At 32.6% G+C, this 16,405-nt stretch overlaps 1 protein-coding gene across 1 annotated transcript in view; it reads right to left on the bottom strand.

The window, feature by feature from the left end:
* Positions 1-16,405, bottom strand: part of CBLB (Cbl proto-oncogene B) — a 223,101-nt gene that overhangs the window by 74,976 nt on the left and 131,720 nt on the right. The window contains exons 8-10 of the mRNA XM_044670113.1: positions 14,658-14,745; positions 12,528-12,659; positions 4,502-4,705 (exon numbers count right to left, since the gene is read on the bottom strand). Of these exons, the coding sequence (XP_044526048.1) occupies positions 4,502-4,705; positions 12,528-12,659; positions 14,658-14,745 (424 nt within the window). The remainder of the gene's footprint in view (positions 1-4,501; positions 4,706-12,527; positions 12,660-14,657; positions 14,746-16,405) is intronic.

Genomic DNA, 16,405 nt, shown 5'->3' with positions numbered 1-16,405 from the left:
GGGCTCAGGGGCTGCCAGTGATTTTCTGGTTGCCCCAGTCCTGTTTACCCGCTTGTGCGGTGTGGGGGGTGGGGGAGGGGCTTCTTCCTCTCGTGTTTTAGTGTGAACTGTTTCACCCCTTTAAAGTGTGGAAATGCCCCGATTCTGCGTACCTTCAATGCTGCGCCCTGTTGTGGGGTTCCTTCGTTCCTCTGGACTCGTTTTTATTTCCCCTTGAGGGGTTCTGTGTGGTTCGGTCAGGAGAGATCGAGCAGCTGCTCCTTACTCTGCCGCCATCTTAACCGGAAGCCCTGACTTCCTTTTTTCCCTGATGATTCTTAATGTCAATGTATCCAACAGTAGGAAAAGAACTCTTACTATTGGTATCACCAGAGAATGAGCCTAGGTTACTAATGGCAATCAATCATATTTCTCTCTCACATATACCACTCTCCCCCTTCATCCCTTTTTTGCTTTGGGTCTAAAATGATCATACCACTAAAGTCTCTTGTTTGATAAATAACCAGTCCCACAATGTGTTATCTTTTGTATTTTACAACATAAGACCCTCAAAGAATGAATCTTTTGAAAACCAGGTAAAAAGTGTTGAATATCCCAAGTTCCACTTGAAAGCTCATCTGCACTGATGACTTCAAGAAGAAATAACCCCCTCCACCCCATTATTTTCTTGCTGCTAATCATGAAACACCATCATAATCAAAGAATCAAAATTGTAGGAAATTCAAGGAGTAATGGAAAGATACATGAAACACATTATGCTGTCACACATTCTTAACAATAACCTGTGTGTAAGAAATGGTATAAGGGATATCATGCAGGAAATGTATGGTCAAAAAAGGAAGCAGGCTGATCATGTAGTAAGAAGGAATAACAAAATAAATAGCAAAATGTTACAATGGTACCTAAAGAATTCATTAAGACCTGTATTAAGGTCTACATGGACTGAAAAGATCTTCTCTGAATGATTTAAGGGAGGAAACAGACAAAATTATAATCACATGGGCGAGTTCAATTTATTTCAAAGAAGAAAGAACCCACAAAAACTGAAAACACAGTGTTCAAGTACTTAAATACTCATCGAGTTATCAAAGACAAACATGGTCATGAAGGGAGGAAAACAACTTTATTAGATGGCTGAATGCTATGCTGACAATGAAAAAATTGCCAAATGATAGAGAAAATGACCCCACTTGCACTGAGTAGGTCCTCTAAGAAGGATTTATGGAAGAATATGCACATGTGATAATTAGATTAAGTCTACACTGCCCATCTTTAGATTTAATCACCAAAGGTGAGAGTACCTCCAATCTTGGAAGGTGCTAGAGTGAGTGACGAATCAGGAATCGGAAACGACTGACCACCCCCTAGGCGGTCAGTGAGAATCATCTATTGTGATTGGAACACAGAGGCTAGGGGAAGGCACTGGAAGTGAGGCATACCTGACTCCTTTAAAAAGAGGGAGTTGAGTGAGTGAGAGGGCTTCTGGTTTTGTGAAGGGGACCTGAGGGAGCTTTGCTGGTTCGTGACCGAGATTGTTCCATGTGGTGAGTTTAAAGATTGAATCTTCCTGAATTTCTATTAAGAAACTTCTTTTTATAGACTCTGTGAATGAAGGTTGCTCCATTCACCTCCGGGCCTCAGGCCCTTTAATCCTCAACTGAGGGTTAAGATCTACCTGGATTAATTAATGGGATAGATTCTTATCTCCTTACTTCCTCTTTCTCTTCTCAATTGTAAATAAACTTCCATAAAAGTCAATTTTGACTTGAAATTATTCTTAATTGAGGATTGATAATTGTTCAATTCTCTGGAGACCATCTTTAATATATTGAATCCATAAAACCCCTTTTTCACCCTTACACACAAAAATATCTAGAATGAAAAAGCAATGGGCTCTGCTTTGCACCAGTGGAAGGAGTTAATATATTGATCATATCATAGATGTAAAGTATCATAGTAAAAGGGAACTATTGGAACAATCTGTCTCAATGAAGAAAATTCAGTTGCCAACTTAAGTAGACTAAATCCCAATTCATCAAGTATTTACTGAGCATCTCATCTTTATGAGCAGTTCTGAGCTAGAAGATAGGTTTAAAAAAAGGGATATCAAAGACATGATCCTTATTCTTATTGAGCCTACAATCTATGAGGAGGGAAAACTGGTCCATGAAACAGATTAAGATAAGAAACATGTAACTGTACATCTAAATGAGTGACTGAGACAATTACTTAAATATTAAAATACTGAATATGAAAATTATTAACTAAAAAAATTAACTAAAATTAAGGACTTGTAGATAAGATATATTAAGTTATTCAGTTCTTCTAGAACTATCAGGAGAAAACAGATAATTTATTATCTACTTAATTAGTTGCTGGTAGAAGTGTTTAAATAAAGTTATTGCTAGAAAGGGCAAAAGGAATCTATACAAAGGGGTTTTGATTCCTAGTCTATGAAATTAAAGAAACTATACTGGAGAACTTTTCAGGAAAGAGTTCTAGCCCACATACTCAAATAAAGAAAGCATAATAACCCAAGAAAGTAGGAGTAGATGGCTGGAGAAAACAATCTAATGAGAATATGACAAGTCAAGGCAACCAATCTTGTCCATAAAATAGCAGTCATACATATCATAAACAGCCAATATTATATCGAGAAAGTGAGTAAAACAAAAAAATTCTATTTTGAAAAACTGAGTAAATTAAATAATTAAAAGACAGTGTGATATACTAGAAAGAATATTTAATTGGGAATCACATGATCTTGATTCTACTAGCTCTATCAAAAATGAATGGAGCTTTATTTTCACTTCCATAAATGAGGAAGTTGTACTCAATGACCTTTAATGTCCTTTCCAGATCTAACTTTCTATGACTCTAAAAATGAAATCAGTTGCTTTGGAACTAAAAAACTATTGTTACATACACAATGAGCACACTGAAAAAGAATTAAAGGTGACTTAGTGGATTGAGAAAGAAGGGTCCTGGGATCAGTAAGAAAGAAGGTACATGGAAGGAAGGATCAGGTTTTTGGTTCTACTTCTCAAATAGAATGAGGACTCCCATGGACAATTCTTTTTGAATCAGAACGTACAAACTGAAATTTGTACAATTTTTTTCAAAAAAGAGAAGTCCCTATATATGGCAACTCTGATTTGAAATCTGCATGAAGCATATTTAATATCTCATTTTTTTCCAGTGGTAAGGTGAAGGATGTCTCTCTGATGTTATCTCTAATGCTTACATATTTAAGACAGATTTTATTGCTATCTAATGTACAGACTGAAAATTAATTTCAATACTGTCAATTATTTCATTTACTACAGGCACAGTTGTTTCATTTATGATTACCTAATACTAAGACAGATTCCACATGTTGCTGTTGCTATGGTTGTGTGTGTGTGTGTGTGTGTGTGTGTGTGTGTGTGTTTTCTCACTCAGTTATATCACCACTAAAGGATTAACTCTGTCTAAAGTAATATGACAGTTGGACCTAGGATAATAGTACATTGCCAAGTAATCTTTCAAATCTGATTTCAGAGAGAGCCAAGGCCTAAGAACATTGGGGTAGGGAGGGACCAAGAGAGAGAATATCTTGAGTGAATAGAGTAACAATCTGAAAAAAGACAATACCAAAAAGAAATGTCATTTCCTTGATAGGAAGTCTAAAAGTCACCCAGGTAACCAAAACATGTATAAATATGAGTCCAAAGATTGAGGAAGGCAATCTTGTTTCAATTATCTCTCCTTTCTTGGCCTATTTCTCTCTATTCTCTTTGCCCACTTAGCCTACCATTACACTCTTACTCTTCTCCACATATTGGGTTTTACAGTCTATCACGTGCTCTTCCTCCCCTAGTATCTGACTCATTTCTGTTATTGCAATTATCAAAGTTTTTGCTGTTTTAAATCCTAAGAATATCTCAAAAGGTCTATTTCTAGTGGTCACTGATCCAAAAACCAGGAAGAACGAGTGGATCACCACACACTAGAACAGTCAGAAGGACTGGCCAACAGGTATACTGTATGTAGGCTGTCAGAATGACTAACAGTGTAAGAAAAACTGAAGAGAGATTAGGTTGGTCAATAAAAATATAGTGTATCAGGATACACCAACCAAAAATTCATATCATACCAGCCTCTAAACACAAAAAAATATTGGTGACATATTGTCTGTGGTTCACTAGGCAGTTTTTCTCTAATTAAATGGCAGTCTATTGTTCCATATTAGGTCTTTAGTTTAATTACTCAAACAGATTCAGGAGTCCTAGAGAAGAATAGGTAAACTTTTTTTGACTCAGAAAAACTACAAATTGAAGTTTCCTCTACCTTAAAAAATCCAACAGATTTCTGTCAACTCTGATTTCAAATTTTCATGAAGCATGCCAAAAACCTTATTTATAAATATGTAATCTGCTTTTATATCAAACTGTGAGTTGGGCTATATCAGGCAGCACTTCATTATAAAACTTCATCATAAAACACAGTATATAGTTTTTACCTTTCGAACAGAAGCCAAACGATTCATCATTAAAGATTCTTCTCGATCATCATCATCATCCAAATCCAGCATAGGCATACTGAAGGTATCGATGATGCTGCAGCACCTGGAGCTCTCATCTCTTGGATCAAAAGGATCCACAATGATGGGTTCCGTTCCTTTTATTTCACATCTACAGAAAGGGCAGCCTTGACCATCTGATTCCTGAACAAAAGAATAATTGAGTTATTGGTCTTTACAAAACATGCACAATTATTTAAAGCTCTATTGAAGTCCCTGTATAACAAACTTTCTATATTTCCAATTTTAGAGACAAATATTGGGGAAATAACAAGAATTCCTAAAGTCTATAATGTTTTTAAAAAACAAAACTTGAGCTTGAATCTTTGAGTTTCTTATGTTTTAAAGTAACAGAAACATACTGTAGAACCTATAGTCGCTAAAGAAAATTAAACCAAAAAACACAGAAATGTTACAATGAACCAACCAGTAAAAATAGTAATGATAAAAAATTTTAAACATATTATACAGAAAGACATCCTACATATGGAACAAGTCACATTCCATATAAATCAACTTCCAACATTTTCCATTTAAATTTCAATTTACAATGAATTTTGGAAAAATAAGAAATCTTTCTTCTGTTTCAGAAACCATGGCAAAATCATAGTTCCAGATTTCAATGCCTGTTGGCTTGATAAAACTCAATTTACCTTTAAACCAGAAATTCCACTCATACCTGCTGGAATATTTCTAAAGAAAGGCTTATTTTACTAATAATTATCAATTTTGGTCTCAAAACTACTTTATTTATTTTCTACAATTCACTAAAGCTCACACTAAGCAAATGAATAGAAGTCTTATGTTATTAAAAGGTTGAAGCCTTGAAATAAGTGACAAACTTTAATCAACTACTACATGCAGGGGGAAAAAAAGGAATGCAAGCAACCTTTCACTGCTGAAATAGAAAAGTTTTTTTTTTTACTTTTTGGGTTTTCTTTTAATCACCTCTTCTATGTAGAAATAATAATAATAATAATATTCATATTGAAGATCGGAACTCTCGGGCCTACAGACTTTTACCACATCAAAGAAACTGAAGAGGAAGTGGTAAATTGATTTAAAGATTAACTCCCATAATTTATCCTAAGACTTCGCTTGATAGTCTGGCAAACTGATCACTTATCTGTGGTGCAATGAGTCTCTAAACTAGAGAAGGTAAGAGAAAGATGCATACATATATCTATACTTTGCTACTTTTATTCTAATCAGATAAAGAAATATTATACTGATATCTCTCAAAATTATCAAGCAACAAAATCCAGGAGAATTGGTTTAACCCAACATTAGGTTCTTTGATGAATCCATGTGTGTGTCTCCCCCACACACACACACACAAACACTTTTTAGCCATAGCCTGGTTACTGAAATGAAACCTGAACATCCCTGACTAAAAGTAACAAATCACTTTTTAGTTTACTGCTAAGTGAGGCAAGATGAAATGCATGATAATGTGCCCTTCTAAGAGATTTTCTGTTACACCTCTCTGCCTCATTCACTCATTTCAGTGCATTTCTATTCACACACTTGATTAAATTAATCAGGACATAATATCACGGGTTTTTATCTATAAAGATGAATTGTTCTAAGGATGGAAAGTTTTAATTGTACAGTTTATTTATTGTTAGAGTCCAATGTAATAACAGGAGAAAGCATTGTCATGACAAACCAATCATAGTGACAATTACTTTATTATATACAGAATACATCTTGATAATGATATTTAATCTAATGGGAAATATCAACATTATAATTTTTCTATAAATTGAATGTTTTATTGTGAAATTCAATGAAACTACCATTTAAATGACTATCAATTAGCATATTAAGCACTAGAATGCATCCCTGTAGAAATTGTTTATGAGAGAGAGAGAGAGGAGAGAGAGAGAGAGAGAGAGAGAGAGAGAGAGAGAGAGAGAGAGAGAGAGAGAGAAGCCAATGATGCCAACAGTCTGTACTAAATTCAAAATCAACTTGTACATTTAATGAAACAGAGAGCCCTCTATCCTTCCCCTTTTAAAGAGGTCCATTTTCAAAATTCTATATTTTGAGTTGTAAAGCTTGCATCACTTTAGGACTTTTAGTCATCAAAAAACAAACTAGTAATGATTTAACTCATTTAGAGTTTAATTATTAAATTTCCATTTAGGTTTGTGTCTTTTATTTCCAGATCACTGAAATGATTACTATTTTTATTGTTAAGGTCCATAAAGGATGTATTTCATATTTCTGGTATTTACAATTATTTGCAATTTCTCTGAGCTTTTATACATGATCAATTGCTGTAAAAGTGCCATGTGGTACTGATATGTGTGAGTGCATTTATTCATTGTGTCATTAAGAATATGACATGCATCTTTTAATTATAATTAATCCAACAATATTTTCAACTTTGTTTTCCCTTTCGTTTCTCATTCTGTTTGATTCATTCACCTCTGAAAGAGGAACATCCTCTATATTTTTGCAATTTGGATATTTTTTCTTTATGAGTTCAAATGACATGGGATTTAACAAATATATTTAATATTGAAATCAGTTTGCCTCTATAACTCCTTTAAGTATAATATAATTTTCTTGTTTATCTGTATCTATTTTGTGAATTGCTATTCTTTCTTTGTCTGATAGGAGACAAAGAAAACAAAGATTAATTTTTTGGGATCTACCTGTTCTGTAGTCCATTTTTTCTTCCACTCTTATTTTTATGCTATGTATGTTTTTGTCTTTAAGATATATTTCTTTCAAGCTACAAGGAAGGAAGGAGGGTAAGGAAGGAGGAGGAGGGAAGAATGATGGAAAGATGGAATTATCAAACGCCTGTAGAGAAGAGAAGAAAAACAAGAAATTAAGAATGGTGAAAGATTCCAGAGAAAATAAGGTTTGAAACAGAATATGTAGTTAGAGGAGTTGTCTCAAGCAAGGAAGACCACTGCAGATTGAGAGATTGGGGTAAAGGATGAGAAAAGAGTAAATATATAGAGTGATTTTGAGATGTGGAAGAAGGCAGATAGATATCCATATTTGTGTGTTCTAGTAAAGAAAATTTGAAAGCTGTATAAATAACACTGAATTACATATCATAGATCCTAATATTCACTATATTTCCTTAAACAGATTGAAGATTCCTAAGTAAAACTCAGGAATTAGTGTCTTATTTGATATATATAATTATATAACATGCATATATATATTATATAACATACATGAAATATTTTACATATAAAATGCAACATATAAATATATCTCATAGACCAATATACCGTAAGTCAAGTGAAGAGTTAAGGCAGAGTGGCAGTTTATTGCCTTAAATGGATTTGGAATCTATAATGACTAGAAAATTGATGCCACATTTAGAATCCCTGATAAGCAGGAAATAAATCTTAAAGGTCATCTAGACTTGGCCTCTCATTTTAGAGACTAGTATACTAATGCCCAAGGAAGTTAAATGACTTGACCAAACTGACTTATTGGTGGAAGCAGAATTCAAACTCAGATCCTCTTAACTAATTCTAACATTTCTCCCCTTATACCACACTGCCTTCTTCAACAAGTCTTTCTAAACAATTTCATCATTTCTTATATCATTGTCCCATCTACTATACTTTCCTCCTAATCTTAGATTCTCGGGTCTGATAGATGAGTTTTTAAATTATCTTGCCCAGAACCAGAGTTCCATGACAATTCCTATTTACCTACAAATATTATTAAAGAAATATACCTTCTTTGCTTCTCTTCCTCTCTATTTCTCTTCTCTTTCTCACTCTCTGACACTATTTTATATATCTATGTATATATTCCTACATTACATTTAAATTGTGTGTATATATATATACATATACATATGTATATATAATTTCTTAGTGACTGATGATCCCCAAAATCATGCCTAACATTGTTTCCATAAAATATTTTGGAAATGAAGAGCAACAATCAAAACAAAAAAATCAAAACTTGGTGGAGGGTTTTTGTTTTATTTTCTGTGTTGAACTAAAGTTTTCAACAATAACATGTATTCAACATTTTGAAGCAACAATCTTTTTAAAAAGAGGTAATTATTTTTATCATGTGGGGAAATTTTAAGATACCTTCTAAAGAAAACTGTAAATAACTCTCATGATACAAGGTAAAAAATATTGAAGCACAAATTCTCATTTCCATGTGTTATATATTGACATGGATCTTTACTGTCCCATAAGAAGCATAATACTACAGGAAAAAAAAAACAACAACTGCCTCTTAGTTAATATTTGATTCAATTGAAAGAATGAAAGCAAATTCTACTGTTCTTCCTGCCAAAAGTTCAATCAAAATGAAGCATCTAGAATGAAACTGTATCAAACAGTCTCTAGGGAGGTAAATTATCTGACACTTCACTTAGTATTCTATGCAGACTCAGGTCTGCTTATTCCATTTATTAAATAACACAGATGTTTCAGTAAGAGGGAAAAAAGTATAGGAAACCTCTCCTGAGGCATGACTAATGAGCCATTATGACAGCAATTAAACACTAACCACTTGCAGCCTGTAAAATTGACATTGCTACAGTATGTTTCTTCATTTTCTCATTAATTATATAAAAGTTAAATCTGCAATGATGTTTGATTAAGCTGAAAGTATAGCACCTAATAGGAGGAAAACTTAAGGTGCATTTGTCATATGAAGAGTGATTTGCTAACAAATGTCCTTTGGTGAAAAACATAATATGTTTTCTATTCTTATTCCTCAGTTTCCTACTATGCTGTGATTGATTCACCAGTTTCTTAGCAAAACATATGGGACTTTTACTAAGGGTTGTTTTTAATTTTATTGGCAAGCCTGAAGGTTCACCCAAGGTGTTAGAAAAGGAAAAGAGAAGAGAAAGTCTGGCAATCCACCATTAAATTCAAGAGACATTAGGATGTCCTGATCACAGTTAAATTACACAATTTACCAAATAAACCTAAGTGTGACATCAGGAATTTGCAGAACGATGGAAAAAACACTCCAAACCCAATGTTAGCATGCCATTGAGAGGTAAGTACTGCAGACAATAACAAACTGCATGTACAAATTTATTAGAAAAAGAAACTGTCTGAAATAAAATATAAGCATAAGTACTTCAGTTAACAATCACCTAGAAATTCTGATACTGAAAGAGGAGAACAATATTCTCAAGAGATACAGACCATTTCTCAGTGCTACACCTCTCAATATTGCAAAGCAATCTCTAAAAGTTGAATCTTAGGGATAACAAAAGGTCAGTCTTAGTTTTTGCACTGTTAATAATTATTAAAAGGGGAAAAGGATCTGCTAAAGATGTCTTAGTCATTTGGCAAGTAAAGAAGACTTGGGGAAAATAAACCAAATTATTATATTTAGCATAAAGAATAGGGTGGAGAGGTGGAGAGGATAGTAATTTTCCAAAGTCTATGATGGCAGCTTTCCTAGAAGATCAAAGAAAATCAAGTCCATGAGAATAGATTTAGCTTGTGGACACATCTCAGAAGAACAGGAATAAGAAGTCCATTATACTTTTAAGGAAAAGTTTCATGGGTATTAATTGTGTGATTGAGTGGTCAGTGAAGCATAATGGAAAAAGCAATGGATTTTGTAGTCAAGGGTTGTTTAGTCATTTTTGATCATGTCTGACACTTTATGACCCCAGTTGGTATTTTCTTGACAAAGATACCAGAGTGGTTTGCCATTTCCTGCTCCAGTTCATTTTAAAGATGAGAAAACTGAGGCAAATAGGGTTACATAGTTAGTAAATGTCACATTTGAACTCAGACAGCACTCAATGCACTCTACTACCTAGCAGCCATGTCAAGGGACATTAAATCGCAGGTGTACTAGGTGGCCAAGAAATTTAAGCTCTCTGGTCCTTACTTTCCTCATCTAAAATAAGATGAACCAGATGATCTCCAAAGTAAATCTCTAGATGCTATGGCTAATTATACAATATTTTTCTAATATTCATTTTTCCCCTTCTCACAATGTATTTCCTTCTTACTTTTTATGCTGTGTCTCAATTTATTTTATATTAATGTAATTTTAAGGCAGTGATTCCCAAAGTGGGCGCTACCACCCCTGGTGGGTGCTGCAGCGATCCAGGGAGGCAGTAATGGCCACACATTTTTTGTATTACATTCTATTTTGAGTTCGATAAATAATTTCATAATTTCCAGGGGGTGCTAAGTAATATTTTTTCTGGAAAGAAGGCCAAAAAAGTTTGGGAACCACTGTTTTAAGCCTATAATGTCCCTTCATTATAAAGAATTCAGAAAAGGACAAGAGACATGACTTAGTATACTACTTACAACTCCCAATATAAAAGCTGAGCATAATGAAATAATATTCATTCAAATATGTAATATAAAATAATTTCTACAGTATTTGATGGACCAAAGTTTATATTTCTACTTGTGAATTACTCCTAAATAATTCAAAAGTCTATTATGCTTTGCTTGTTCTGATCCTTATATAGTTTTTTCTGGATTTTTTCTTCAAATATCTGGTTTTGTTAATAGAGAGTTTGTACATTATTTAAATTTCTTACAATAATATGGAACAACATTTTGGAGGGGGGAAAGGATAGTGTTTAAATAATCTACCAACTATATTTCTTCTTATGAAACTACCCCAATAATAATAAAAAGTACAAATGCTCAGGAAATTATTTATTAGTAGAAAAATTATACCAGATATAGAATAAATTGAAACATATCAATTATAGTAATAAAAAAACAATGTCACAGTTATAATAACTTGACACAACTTTGGTGTCTTTTGCAACAATGAAACTATTAACAAATTTATAGCTTATTTATTTAAAAAAATTAAATTCAAGCCCCACAATCTCCAAGTACCAGTCTATCCTCACCAAAAGAGAAAAAAATAAATTATAGACAAGCAAATACATAAAAGTTTACTAGTGATTTATATGGTAATATCTAATTATGAAAGAAACGCCACCAAATTGTTGTGAGCTTGAGACTTCTAATTTCTAATATTGGGTAGTGTTAATAATAGCAGGATTTCTTTGAGGCAAAATTCTCATGTGGTGATATGGCTAAACTTTTCTGCCTAAAAGCTGAAAGGAACTATCATTTTCCAAATGAGTATAAAGACTGTGAATTTGGAGTCAGCAGCAGCTCAACATTTAACAATCCAAGTGGGAGCATAGACAAAAAAATGTCCTAATGATAGATAAACTTTGATCTTAGATGTTTCTTCAGTTCAGGAATATATAGTAGATGAAAAATATCCCATCATAAAGAAACTTTATTTTAAGTGTCTAGGGAAGGTATTTGATTGAAGACAGTCAATCTAAAGGCTTCTACCTATTAATCCTCATTCTGTAAAACTGAAGAGAAATAATCTTAGATTTCATGGAGAAGTTCACCCTAAAACAATCTGAACTGAATTCTAACATCATCATCCTCCCAACAATTGGTTACTACTAAGGAGAAAGTCATGGCCAAAGTCATTTTTCATTGTTTTCTACATTCTCACTAAAAATAATACCTCTTTTTTTTCAGTTACACATGGAAATGGAAAAATTCTTTCATTGGGCTATCTTAAGTAGTTAAATGTCAATGTAAGAATAATGATAAGTTTAGGAGTGTACTCTCATTGTCATTTTCTATTAGCATCATCTGGTACCTACTGTAGTTAATACTGACTTGGAAATGACGTATTTAAAATATGTCTTTTCCTAAGAAAAATGTCTTTCTTTAAGAAAAGTAGCAATGATCACAAGTATCATCAAAACTGCCATCTGAGGGGGAAAGTACATGTTAAAAGTGGAAAAACTAACCTGAAACACAAATGGGTAATTAAGGTGAGAAGTTCGGGGAAAAAATTCTTTTTACAGATTTGTTCAAGCAGTTTACAGTACAAGAAGTTTTCACAAAATAAAAATAGGGAAAACAAAAAGTGAATATAAGAAAGAAATGAATGAAAACTTTTCTGGGGCAAACCATAGCAATACCTGCCATGCAGTAAGACAAGAAGTACACATCAGGTGCCCACAAGGCTCAATCTTCACATCTTTATCATTTTCTGCACAGATTTTACAGAGCTGGAAAGTGGAGCCCATTTCGCAATATAATTCATATTGTTCCTGGAACGAGAGAAAGTCAAAGTTCATGTATTTCCAGTATAATCAGTTAAAACAGAATTTTCTTAAATACTACTTACCAAAAATACTTTGCACTTGGATACAAACAAGATTAACCTTGCTACTTAATTAAGATACCAGTTGCAGCAGTTTTACATAAATTTGATTATGATAATTTGGGTTGAATGAAATAATAGGTTTTAAAGATTTAAGCTTTTATTAGCCTTTCAAAAGTCGACACTGCTATAGATTATTTAGTGTTTCCCACTTTCCTTTGTAAAGGGATCAATTTTCCTTAACCAGTTGCTGATTTAAGGTCCCCACCACCACTATTTTCAATTAAATGTAAATACAGTATTTAGTTTATAAAACATCAAATTCCTTTCATAGCAAATCATACTCTTTTTTTCAAAGTATTAAAAAGCATTAGCTATAATAGAATATTTTTATCCTGGTTCACAATGCAAAAATGTTTTTTTCTCTTTTCTTTAGAAAATTAAAGAGTAGAAGAAAGTTTGCTAAAAATATAATGCCATCAAGTAATCAAAAAAAAAAGTTGGCCAGAATGGCTTCTTTATCTTGATTCACTATTGATTCTGGTTTGAAGCTTTCTAGTATGGTGACACCTAAATAAATGTTTTCAAATATTCAGTTGTTGAGAGGAACTGAGTCACTATGGATCAGTATAATAAATTTAAAATACTGAAAGGGATTAATAGTAGAAAGATAAAAGAAGAAAACAGTATTAAGATTGATGATACATTACACTCAAAGTATTAGTTTAATAATTCTTACAGAGCACCTACAATGTACCTGTCACAATGTTAAAGGCTTTAAGGTATAAAATATAATGCATTTCTACTTAAGCTTAGAGTCTTAATGGGATGATAAGATCTAGAAAGTTTAAAATCTGTGCAAAACATTGTTGAACACAAGTAGTATCCAAGATGAAAAGAATAGTATAACAGGTAATAAAGCAAAAAAAATTACCAAAGAGCTAAAAAGGTGATGAATATTAAATAATATTGATACTGGATTCCAAAAGAGAAACTTAAAATGATGGGAACATAAATTAAACTCCCTTTGACTTTAGGAACAATTTATGAAGAAAAACTATGGAACAAATGAATTGAATGTATTACTTAATGAAGATTGGCTTCAGAAAATATCTATTTAGAAGACAAAAAATAAGGATATTATTGCAGCAAAAAATTTTCAAGAATAAAAATGATGACAAAGTATAATTTCTTCTTTAAAAGGTTTGGTTAAATTTCATGCCTTAAAAAACAATGCATGCTTTGAAAGGCTACTTATTTTTCATGACTTGACATGTAAAATAAAAGCCAACTTTTTTTTTTTCACAATTTCTTGAAGGCTTTCTGATATCTTCAATATCATCTATATTTTAGGTGTTCTAGTGGACATTAAAGAAAAGAGTACATAGGCAAAAGAAAGATTAGAATTTATGTCAGAAAAAAATCTGTTCACAGACTATATTAACCTCACAAAAATGCTATTCATTTAGATATATCAAAAGCACAAGAAATAAAAAGTGGATGTTCTAGCAAAAGAAATAAAAAAGAAATGGCTAGCTATAGTTTAAGAAAATGACTTCTCCAAAATTATTACCACTAAAAGGTTTGAAATACTTCTAAATGTCTTATTACTATTCTCCTACAATAATTATGCAAGATTTCAGTTTTTAAAATTCAAATCTATTACTACCCAATAGAAAGCAAGTTTCTATAAAAATTTCATTCAACCAAGTAAGATTAAAAGCTAGAGAAAAACCATTCTTGAATGTATAAAGAAAATTGCCTACTTTTCCCAAATACATTCCTAAATTTCACTTAAAAATATCATTGAATTGAATCTAGACTTTTTTAGCTGGGATACTGGTAGTGATAGTCTATTTCTGATATTCATACTAATTTTCTATAAAACATAAAGCATTAAATACCAGCACAAATTATAAGTGCATATGTTTGAAATCAAACATACCTGTGTAACTTTGATGTGATCATGTGGTGTAGGTTCACACAATCCAGTCAGGTCAGGATTATAACTCCGTCCATCAGGATAGAGATAGCTGAATTTTTTTTAAAAAAAAATTTTAATTAATCTAACTAATCAAGAGATTGAACCACTTAAAACTACATTTATTGGTCCCTAAATCTGAATGTAAAATATATAATATTCAAAGATTTTTTTCCTTCAACACATTCCCATTAATAATAACTCTTTCTCTTTAGATTCCTAGCAATAAAGGTTGACTTACAAACAATTCTCTATTTTCTTTCCCTTGTATTTTTCTATATTTAATGTTCCTTTCACCTTAACATTCATTCACTCATTCATTCAAGAAACATTTATTGAGTACTTATTATGTACAAAGGATTATGTCAGACACTAAGATGGATACAAAGAATATAAGGCAATCCCCTGCTCTTATGGCTCAAATAGTGTGACTTTAAGTAACTGAAGCGATATGAAATAAAGCAAAGTACATATACTGCCAAACAATAACAATATATTTCCTTTACACAGCTGAAAATGTTATTGCAGAGATCAACTGTTTTCTTTTGATATATTTTATTAATGTTAATGTAGTCTTGCTATGATATTTCAATGTGTTAACATATGGAGAAAACTAATAAATATGGGTGACTAATATATAAAAATAAACTTTTTACAAAAAAATAGTATTTGGAAAAATGTATCATTAATGAGATCCAACTGAGTATGGATGGTTACCTTGATTTTTTTTTTCCTACCAACATTAAAGATTAAGAAACAGATGTTCTTTACAAGATCTTGGTAAAAGAAAAGATTTTATTTCAGTTGGCTTCCTATATCAATGTGTGTATGTGTACAAGAGGATGTGAAATTTGAAAGTTAAATGTAGAAAACCACAGTTACTACTGTTATCAAGGACAGAAAGTTAGATTGTGGAAAGCCTATCATAAAGCAGCAATGGTTAAACTTGGACTTAATTTCTCAGACAGTGGGTAATCATTGAAGTTGTTCCTCCATCTTGCTACATTATTTTCCTGCTAATTCAGAAACCTATCCTGAAAAATTATTTAAGAATGAAAGAAAGGAAGGGAGGCAGGGAGGGAGGGAGGAAGGGAGGGAGGGAGGGAGGAAGGAAGGAAGGAAAGGAAGGAAGGAAGAAAACCATGGGAGGTCTGAATGAAATCATATGCCCTGTCCTTTCTACGTAAGGATTACAAAGACAATATCCTGGCAATCTGCCCAGGGGTGGGGGCTTGCTCTTAGGAATAGTTTTACATGTGACTTGAATGAAAGAACTGAAAATACACTCAACACCTTGAGGTCACAGTAAATTATCTAAATTTTTCCCCTCTTCAGGGGAAAAATGATTTTCAAAGTAAATGGCAAAATGGAAAAAATTAAAAAAGGACAAACTTCCACAGGTTGAAGGTACAAGTGTAAAGTAATTGACAACAAATTCTGCCCCTTGCAATTTGGCAATTTTTTTTCCCCCTACACCTAGGGCAACCTACCCTAATTTAGACCACCATTATATACTATTTTTTTAAATTTAGTAACTTATGGTTCTATACCACCTTGATTTCCAAATAAATTTTTCCCTTCATCCCCTATGCAGTAATGCATCTTTTGTAAAAAATAAAATAAAATAACAAGGGAAGGAAAACTACTAGCTGGTTTGATAGAGAGTGAGGCCCGGAGATAGGAATTCCTAGGTTCAAATCTTGTTAGATGCT

The sequence above is a fragment of the Gracilinanus agilis genome, chromosome 3 (assembly GCF_016433145.1).
Source record: "Gracilinanus agilis isolate LMUSP501 chromosome 3, AgileGrace, whole genome shotgun sequence".
NCBI lineage: Eukaryota > Metazoa > Chordata > Mammalia > Didelphimorphia > Didelphidae > Gracilinanus > Gracilinanus agilis.
This window is presented reverse-complemented; position numbering and strand designations above follow the sequence as displayed.